Raw genomic sequence first — 10,625 nt, 5'->3', positions numbered from 1 at the left:
TGGTGAAGTTAAAAGCAGAATCTTAGTGTGTGTGTGTGTGTGTGTGTGTGTGTAAGATTCTGCTTTTAACTTCACCACTCATAGCTTTGGAGTTATTTGTGACACTAATTTAGTTGCTGTGTAATTCTTTAACCTCTTTTAGGTGATAGCTGACCCCAGAACAGTTGTTTTTGTGAGTGTATTGTGTGCATGTCTACAGTATAATGCAAGGTATAGATTGAACAATCATGAAGGCTTTTATAATAATAGTAAGGACAGCATAATGTGCTCTTGCTCTTCTGTGGCTGACTAGTTCCTTTGGGTCAGAAGAATATGATTTAATCTTCTACTAATAGGTGAAGGTTATGACCAAAAATCAATCAATCAATCAATCAATCCATCCATCCATCCATCCATCCATCCATCCATCCATCCATCCATCCATCCATCCATCCATCCATCCATCCATCCATCCATCCATCCATCCATCCATCCACCCACCCACCCACCCACCCACCCACCCACCCACCCACTCACTCACTCACTCACTCACTCACTCACTCACTCACTCACTCACTCACTCACTCACTCACTCACTCACTCACTCACTCACTCACTCACTCACTCACTCACTCACTCACTCACTCACTCACTCACTCACTCACTCACTCACTCACTCACTCACTCACTCACTCACTCACTCACTCACTCACTCACTCACTCACTCACTCACTCACTCACTCACTCACTCACTCACTCACTCACTCACTCACTCACTCACTCACTCACTCACTCACTCACTCACTCACTCACTCACTCACTCACTCACTCACTCACTCACTCACTCACTCACTCACTCACTCACTCACTCACTCACTCACTCACTCACTCACTCACTCACTCACTCACTCACTCACTCACTCACTCACTCACTCACTCACTCACTCACTCACTCACTCACTCACTCACTCACTCACTCACTCACTCACTCACTCACTCACTCACTCACTCACTCACTCACTCACTCACTCACTCACTCACTCACTCACTCACTCACTCACTCACTCACTCACTCACTCACTCACTCACTCACTCACTCACTCACTCACTCACTCACTCACTCACTCACTCACTCACTCACTCACTCACTCACTCACTCACTCACTCACTCACTCACTCACTCACTCACTCACTCACTCACTCACTCACTCACTCACTCACTCACTCACTCACTCACTCACTCACTCACTCACTCACTCACTCACTCACTCACTCACTCACTCACTCACTCACTCACTCACTCACTCACTCACTCACTCACTCACTCACTCACTCACTCACTCACTCACTCACTCACTCACTCACTCACTCACTCACTCACTCACTCACTCACTCACTCACTCACTCACTCACTCACGAGGTCCTTCCTCACCTTCTCTTTAGTTAAAGACTGCTGAGCCTCCAGTTTATACACCATATAATCTGAAAGAGCAATGATCAAACAGACTCAGAAACACACACAGGAAATAATCCCCTGAATATATTCTACATTACACCAGGGACACTTTACAAGATTTAATACACCCAGTGTAAAAAATAATAATAATAATGATCACATTTAATCAAATCAGTGTTTTTTTTATGTTTAATTAATTGTTACAGAAAAAGCCCAGTATATTCACATTATAAATATATTATCCTGAAAATATATATTTAAATAAAAAATAGATTTGTGTTTCATGTGAATTCACCCTGTTATATGAAAATACATTGTCAAAAATAGTTTTCTTTTTTGTAATACATTTCAATATTAGCAATGTCCAGTAACATGTATTCCTCCACACGCGAACACTGCACATACAAACGTATCAACAAATGCCTTCAAATGAGTAAATTCAGCTGTTTTAGTCTGGACAACCACTGTGAGTGTTTGTATAATCTTCATTTAAAGTTGGGAGTTAACCCCCCAACCAAGCCCTGAGCTGTGGAGCAGTGGGATGATGTTCTCAGGAGTAATTGATCTTCACGCTGTGTGTTTTGAATGAGCTGGAGTAGTGTTTACGATCCAGAACTAATGATACGGCCATGGTAAATTTGTATGGCTTGGTTTGGTGGTAAACAGGATGCATTTCTCAGTATATGATGAATATGATCAATACTTAAAGAGCATTACTGCCCCGTGTTTGATTACAAAGAGAGGAGAATGAATCCTGTTTAACTGGATTTAGAGAAGAATCAGTCCTGTTCAACTGGATTCAAGTAGAATGGGTTTAGAGCAGCATTAGCACTGTTTACTTTAGTGTTTGATCCTGTTTCATTGTATTTTATGCAGCTTATAATATAAACTGTCAAATAAAAATCAATTGTACCCACAGTTTCTGATGCAGATTTTAAATCTTGATTTGCGCTGCATTGTTTGCATCAGAATATCATGATACATCGTGAAAAATTATGCTAAGTATTTTGTGCCACGGAACTACTTCTGTACAAATCAGCTGATGTTAAAGCCTCTTTGCTACTGCCTCCAACACGTTGCTAAACACTGCTTCTCTCAGAAGGCTTCAGACTTTAGAAGTTGTAATTTAAATGTGATGCGATGTCAATAATAAGGTCATAGAAAAGAAGTAAAATAACATCAATGCACAATCTGAGGATGTAGAACTCACCTTCTTTGGTTTTCTTGTGCTCTAGACGCTCTTTCTGTAGTGATTTCTCCAGTCTGGACCTGTGCTCATACACAACTATAGGACAAGAGATATAAGCGAGGTTAGAGGTACATCTTTAAATATCACCAGCTAAAACTAAAATGTACTGTTGCTTCTGATGTTACTACTACACTTTATATAAAGAGTACTATTATTATTACTATTGTTAAAATAACAACAACAATAATAACAAATATAAAAACATCACAAATCCCACAAGTATGTTTATTAATAAAAAAAAAAAAACAATATGCCTCAAAAATAGCAATGAGTCAAAATGAGTTAATACCCTTCATTTAAAAAAATAAAAAGACTGGAAAGGTAATAATGAGTGGTCTTTGACATTCGCTCACATCTCATTTTACAGTTGCTCTCTCACTGAGAGGCTTGTTAATAAGAGTCTATTGACCCAAATGTGCACTGACTTTTCACAAGTAATTTGAGCAATGCATTAATACACACACACTTTCTCTCTGTAAAGCAACAGTGAAGATTTCTGTGAGAATGTGTGTGCGGCAAGCTGTTTAACTTAAATTTGTGTATTTATGATTAAACCTATTACTAATTACAGTTTGTTTATGTGAAATGTCACTTGGAGATAAAACATCTCTAATTCCTCATCTAAAAGTCACAAATCCAAGATTACAATTAAAGATTTATCCAATTCTAACTAGTCTAAATGACACGTTGATATATATGAATATCAAATCTGTCAAATTTGGGTAAGTCAATATGGCACTAGCTCTTAAACAAAGGGAAAATAGGCAAGCCTAGTTTTGCCAGACAGCCATTAGCCATTGTCACAGAGGGGTTTCTGGTATTTTCAAAAACAGGAACGTCCAAAATACATACCCTTGTGTGTATTCCTTATAAAGACAGATAAGATGCCTTTGTTTGTTAAATATATAGTAGAAAACAAAAGGCTGGGTCACAGTAACATTCTCCAAACATAAAGAGACTGTGATAAATATTACCTCAACAACGTTCAACCCATTTCTATTCGAGGCTCCAGTAAAACACTGAGCTGCTCACCGCGGTGGATGGTGGACCTACAGCACTGAAGCAGCTCGGTGCCTGAATGAGTATCTGTCTAGTGTGTTAGCATTTCACCCCACATCCAGCCTCAGAGAGAGACTACTAAGACCCTGTAGTTACACCATTCCCTCTCCTCAGCTCTCAAAACTTTCTTAGCTCTCGCAATCACCTCGATTCTGCTACTGGAATTGTATTGCTATTTTAATCATATTTGCTCTGAAGGACTTGAGAAATCAACTGTATGTTAAGTGCTATGGTTAGTGTGATGAGTACTTAAAAGTTCTTTAAAAAAGAGCAGAGTAAATCAGCATTAACAGAAATCTAAATTCAAATATAGGAGCAATCAGATGTGTTCCCTCATGATTCCTCTTCTTCCTGTTCGTTAAATCTACTGTCCTGGACGTATTAGAGATTCTGCACTAAACCTGATTTAACCATGGCTGCCACTATTTAGGAGACCCCATGTATGGCGCATAAACTGGTTCATTCAGGAACTACAAAGCAATGCGTTTCTCCAACTTGCATTTTATTCCAATTTTTGCGGCAAATTTGACTTGCATCTTTGAATCCAAATCAGCTTTGTTTAAATAGTAAGAAAATAGTGCTCACTAAACACATGAAAAACCTTTAGCCATTTTTCTTTCTTATTTCACAATTATTTACACAGATACAACACTAAACAGAGCATTTCTGTGTGAAAACATTAGCTGAGAGCTGTGGGTCACTGTGCTCTGGGTTTAAAACTCCAAGGCCGTCTGGATGAGAGAACACAAATAATCTCACAAATAATGAGCTTGCGCGATAGTTTCGGAGTCAACTGATAAAAACGTAGCCAGATGATTACTGACCCCCAAAATATATCTGTACACATTCACACGATTCCAAAGTCAACAGATTATAATTTTTAAAAACTGACAAACAGATACTTTGTCTTCTTGCCTATTTTTCAAATATCTTTAACATACTTTATTACTTATTATATTGATGGCGTATATTAAAAATGTTCTGATAACATGTTATTAGCAACTGGAGCTTTTGTGAAAAGATGAAAAACCACAAAATCAGAGATTACAGTCTATATTTTTATGAAGAGTAATACAAGAGTAAACTAATGTGGGGAGAAAATGGTTAAAAAAATCAAAAAAGAAATAATGGGAGGAACGTGAGAAAATCAGCACTGAGGTCGTAGCTTCTGTCTGACAGAAAGCAACTCCAGGCTGCCATTAGTAACCCAGCCCCAAATATGCCGTGACCAGTTCAGCCAGTTTGTCAACGTATCCAGTCGAGATTGAAACACTCTCTTACACTGTTCTAGAGCTAAGAGAGTCAACCACTACATCATTTACCAGACTGCGATGTTTAATTTGCAAAGAGCTGTAGTTTTATTTACCACCTACAAATGTTAAGCAAGAAAACCGGACACATGGGAACACAGCTTGTGCAAGTAGAAAATCAGGAGAAAATCAGATGCAACCAAACACTTATGGGTCATGACTGGGGCTGAAATTATTTATTACTTTTATAACCGATTCATCTGGGATCTTTTTTTTAATTAATCTATTAGTTGTTTTTTTATTATTATTATTACCGAGCAACAACGTTCACAAGTCATTTTCTGGGCCAAGTACGGCTCTCGTTTTTGGAAGCTAGATGGCCTGAGGTGCTCCAATGGTGTTGAGGTGCCTGGGATACTGAAGAAGGGCTCAGTTAGACCCATCCCAAGTCAAAGAATCAGCTCTTTGGGAGTCAGCTCCCTGTGGCGTATATTTGGGAAAACAAGCGATACCAGTGCGCAGTGTAAATAAACACAGCCCTGTATAATGAGAGACGACTGACTTCTCCTTCATGATTAAAACAAGCACAGAAACTCACACAGAGTTTTCTGTAAACTGCTCTTCGTGGCCATTTTGAGTGTCTAGTGTTAGTCCTCAGTTGACAGAGAGGTGTTAGGAGCACTCCAATCACTCCAGTATTTCACTGTGAAGGCTACACGGGGTATTCGGCCATCTTAAGCAAAGGAGCGGTGACACACGGCTCTCGACACGACGCGCCGCCTTTACACGTTGCTGCTACAGGGCAAACAGAGTAAATATGAAATAAACAACAAATCTTTTTCTTTGGTTAGTTTTTGCAGCCCTAGTTGTGACATCACAACCACAATTAACTTACTGTCTGTAACAATCCACTCATCATTTTTACAGACACTGAGGTTAGAACCGTGGAAAATTTTTACGTTGTTTCTTTTTAATTTATTTATTTATTTAACCCCAAAAGAGCAGAAGCCTGTTCCTTCCATTCCTCAAACCCCTGTAACAGCTTCTCAGTTCTGCTCCTCAGTATAAAGGAAATTAAAATAATGAAAATCAGATGTGAAAAGCTGTAGATCAGCCGTCTTCTGTGAACGTGAATGTGTGTTTCCTCTGCCCCAACACACCTAACCCGACTTATCACACCGGTTACTAGAGTCTTAAAAAAGTCAGCCAGGTAGAGGAGGTCAAACTCAGGTCAATGCATTTTGCTTTACAATGCATTAAAAACACTAATCAACTCTTGATACTCCAGCTGATGTCAAACTGGTAGTTCATTTTCATTTTAAATAAAGCTGCTCAGATTCTGCTCACGTACAGGTGTGTTCAGCCCTGTCCTTAAGCCATCCCCGTTCACCATCCCCCTCACTTACGCAACTTCTGTGTATGAAACACCATTAAAACTGAATGGGAGTGGTTCGCGGAACTCTTCTAAAGTGACTCAGCGTCTGAACTACAAGAAACTGATTTAAAACTGACTGCTGTTCCTCATTAGGGGAGGTTTAATGGAACCGTGGGAGGCTAAAATAACTGGAAGTCAACATGGAACCATGCAAATGTAGTGTAAAGATATACTGATATAAACTGATATAGTAGATAACTACGACCTTAAAGATCAATTAAAAGGGCACTCAAGCCACAATGTGTGATGCTGGCACTCATTCTGAAAGTGCTTTTCAGATTGTCCCTTGCACAGATGATCATGTGCTAGCAGGTCTATAAAATGTTGCTCACATTACTGGCTATTGTCACTTTTAGCTTCTCAAAATAAGGCTTAGGGGCAAAATATTCATATAAACCAGGTCCCGACCTAGACTACATCCTCTAGTTTTCACATATCAAACTACGTGAGCACAATACAAAGAATGCAGACTAACAAACACAAACAAAAGGGTTTTGTGAAAGGAAGAGTCCAGAAAGAAGAAGTTACACTGCTGTATAACACTCTAATGTTCACTGTTTTCAACTTTTAGAGGGGAGAAATTCACAGAAATATATTAATGCCTAAACATAATGGGACAAAAGAGGACGACAAATAATATTTTTGCTAGAGACGGCACAGATCCAGTGCCCTGTATCATATCAGCCAATAACAGGAATAAAGGCTGTATGGGGAAATAACTGTGGAGGAAATGCAGTATTAACACGCTTTCAAACACCGTTAAAAAAATTAAAGTACCCCCCTCCCACCCAGAGATACTGATATCAGAGAATGTGCTACTGGGCCTTGCCTAGTCTGAGAACCTGGAAATAAAAATAGATCACAACAGGAAAGAGTTCAGTGAGTATGTAAATCTGAAATGCAAAAATCACACAGCATTAAAAGACCACAGGAAAATCATCAGTGTTTCCTCGTTTGACTTCAGCAGAAAAGTCACACAAGTCCCTTCAGAGACCGGAGCAGTGCAGTGTAGATAAAGAAAAACAAAAAAATAACTCCTAATAAATGCTGCCCAATGAGGGACATTAACAGCATGGTTCTTGTTTCTGGCCAAATTCCAGCATCCAACTATTTTCAGGAATCAGGTGACTGGCTCAAAGCAGAGAACAGACATTCTTCTCGAAATTCAAACCCACTTCCATGAGGCCAAATTTAGACACCACTCTATTTACAGCTAACGGCAGATAATATTAATAAGAGACACTTGCTCATCCAATGGTTCTTCTGCAACAAAGGGCATTTGATCAGAGGGCTGTGTCTACACTTCTAAGAGGGCTGTGAGGATTTGATTGATGGCTTTTCAACCATTGCAGACAAAACTGAGATTTGGGTGTGTGTCTTTAAACTCCTCAAGCTGACATTTGGTATTTACCAGGCTGACATCAAGCTTGTGTGTGACTGCTCCAGAGAATCCCATTTCATGTAAAGCATCTACAAGTGCACCTTAAAGTAGCTTAACTTCATGACTATCAGCATGTATAAAAACTTTTTTGCATACAGTGCATGCTATAGCCTTTTATTTTATGTGATACTTAAGTTGTTTGTTCATTTTATTGCTTAAAAAAATATATTTTACAAGTAATGTGACGAGAGGGGCCTTTTTAGCTCCTCTACAAATAAAGATTTTAGTCCACGTTTCTTTGCATACTTCCTTTGCCCCCTTTCACCCTGTTCTTCAAAAGGTCACGACCCCCACAGGACCACCAAAGAGCATGTATGTTTTAGGGGGTGAATCATTTTCAGCGGTGCAGTGACACGGGTGGTGTGTTAGTGTGCTTTGTGCTAGTACAAGATCAGACACAGCAGTGCCGCTGGAGTTTTTAAATCCTTAAGTGTCACTGCTGGACAGGGAATCGTCCACTAAAGACTAAAGGATGACCAATTCAAACTCTGCAGCCACAGATGAGCTACAGGGTGGAGCCACGAGGTACTTTTATTCTGCACACAACTCTACTACGAAAGGTAAATACTACACAGCCATACACATTCTCCACAGATCAACACAAATAATACAATTATAGTATAAGAATATCTCTTGCAGCTACTTCAAAACAGTTTGCAAAACTGGAAACGTGATGTGCAGTGTGTGTGATGTCAAATGCAGTGATTAGCTAGGAGGATATAGACTTCCAACACTGGGCTGTGGAACCGTGGAATCGTCTTCTCTGGAGTGATGGAGTTCAGCGGATTATCAGCCGTGGATAACGTGATCAAGAACAATATCAGTACCAAGCTTCACTGATGTTAAATGTTAGTGAATGTTAATAAACCCTCACAGTTATGTTCCAAGCAACATCTAATGTAAATCCTGCAGTAAAGAGAAAAATAACCCCAGGTTAATACCCTTCATAACAGGAAAAAAAACAACACACCGAATGAGCACATATGAAAGCCACAGTTACAGCTTACATCAGTGAAGGCATGTTAAACTGCTTCAGGCCATAAACACACAGGCTTTCGCACAGAATACTAATTCTATGGAATCTTTTCCCAGGAGAGAGGCTCTATCTCAGGTGAGAGAAATGTAGAAAATTAAGGGGTTACATTTCTCTCTAAATAATATAAAAAAATAAGAACATGTGATTATAATAAGGCTCCAACGTTATCAGTAGAGGTGGGCACTAACCAGTTAATTTTATTCAACGACAATTTATTAAGAAGAATGCTCAGAAAAGTAATTTACAATGTTATATATGTATCTGTACTTTCCTGTGTACATTTACCTGTACTCACCGACTCTGGAGCTGTAGCTTTTTAAATCAAAACAAACCAAAACCCTGAAAGAGATTTACCTGAGGTAGCTATTATTTAAACTACAAACTGAAGTAAAACTAATGTTTTCTCATCTCCTGAGGTACATGACTGAGCTGCTATATTTGTACCTGCGCTCAAACTTCATTTTTGAGGTAAAGACGTTTCATTTTAGCCGTTATTTTAACGGCGCTAACTACTGAGGCGTCCTCCACTCTGAGGGGTAGCTACAAACAAAGCTGTTTGTATAAGCATTTTCAAACGTAGCTAATACTTTCCGTTCAACGCTTTTTTTAACGTTTACTGGAGCTGTTTAATTGCTTTCCCCAAAGCGGTTGAGATCAGCACAGACTTTAAAGTGAGTTTTACCTTGGAGCTGAGCTGAGAGAGCCTCCTGGTGCTGCTGGTACTTCAGGGCCATGGCCTCGGTCCTCTTCAGCTGCCTGTGGGTCTCATAAGCGACCAGAGCCCCGTACAGACCTCCACACACCAGGGTGAGCAGCAGGAGAGATTGGAGGACCTTCCTCTGCCTCCTGGAGCACCCACTGCTGCCCATTGTGGCCGGGACGCCCAAAACTCCCTGTACACTGCTGCTGCTTTTGCTGGAAAATACTCCAGAATGACCCAGAACACTCATAAAAACTCATAAAAGGTGCACTTTCCAATGAAAATTGCTGGAAAGTACCCTGTTTGTGCATAAGAGGTCCATTCCTAGAATTCCCACAGAGTCCAAGAGTTATTTTTACCCTTAGTCTTAATGGTACAACTGTTGAGTTTCAATTCCCAGCTTTTTCTTCTTCTTCCAAACTGGATCCCAACTGTTGCAGAAGAAAGTCCTCCAAACTCCTCACATCAAGTTTTAGTTATAAACAACAAACCCAAGCTCATTGTTTCCATCCAGAGGCCTAAAGTCTGCACTCTGCTTTTAGTTTACGTGTCACCCAAAAGTTGCAACTCTACAGCGGACCTGAAGGAAAGCAGGAAGTCCCTCCTCCTTCTACCACTCCGCCTCCTCCTGCCACGTCGGCTCAGCCAATAGGAAACAAGAGTCCAAGAGCAGGCATAGCGCATCAGCCAATGACAACATTGAAAGGCGCCTTTAATATTCAGTTTTAGAATATAGGGTACCGTAGTTGTTAAAGTTTTTTTTTATCTTTTTTGTGTACTTTGTGAGAGTCATCATGCAAAATTTTGAACAGCCCTAGCATTTCACAAACAGGAGTTCTCAGATTATACAACTTGCTGGGCATTCCTCAGGCTATATGCCTAAATTATCATTCCTGAGAAATTTCACAAGTTTAACAAATTGATATAATATAATATAATATAATATAGGGTGCCCTGTGAAGGACTGGCGCCCCCTCCAGGGTGTATTCCTGACTTGCGCCCAATGATTCCAGGTAGGCT

General features: G+C 39.8%; 1 protein-coding gene across 2 annotated transcripts in view; it reads right to left on the bottom strand.

The window, feature by feature from the left end:
• golim4a (golgi integral membrane protein 4a) overlaps positions 1 to 10,179 on the bottom strand; it is a 25,399-nt gene extending 15,220 nt beyond the window's left edge. For both annotated transcript variants that reach the window (XM_066684921.1, XM_066684922.1), the window contains exons 1-3: positions 9,588 to 10,179; positions 2,646 to 2,720; positions 1,412 to 1,461 (exon numbers count right to left, since the gene is read on the bottom strand). In XM_066684921.1, the coding sequence (XP_066541018.1) occupies positions 1,412 to 1,461; positions 2,646 to 2,720; positions 9,588 to 9,855 (393 nt within the window). In that variant the 5' untranslated portion in view covers positions 9,856 to 10,179. The remainder of the gene's footprint in view (positions 1 to 1,411; positions 1,462 to 2,645; positions 2,721 to 9,587) is intronic.
• Between the last annotated feature and the right edge of the window lie 446 nt (positions 10,180 to 10,625).

This window comes from Hoplias malabaricus, chromosome 11 (assembly GCF_029633855.1).
Source record: "Hoplias malabaricus isolate fHopMal1 chromosome 11, fHopMal1.hap1, whole genome shotgun sequence".
NCBI lineage: Eukaryota > Metazoa > Chordata > Actinopteri > Characiformes > Erythrinidae > Hoplias > Hoplias malabaricus.
This window is presented reverse-complemented; position numbering and strand designations above follow the sequence as displayed.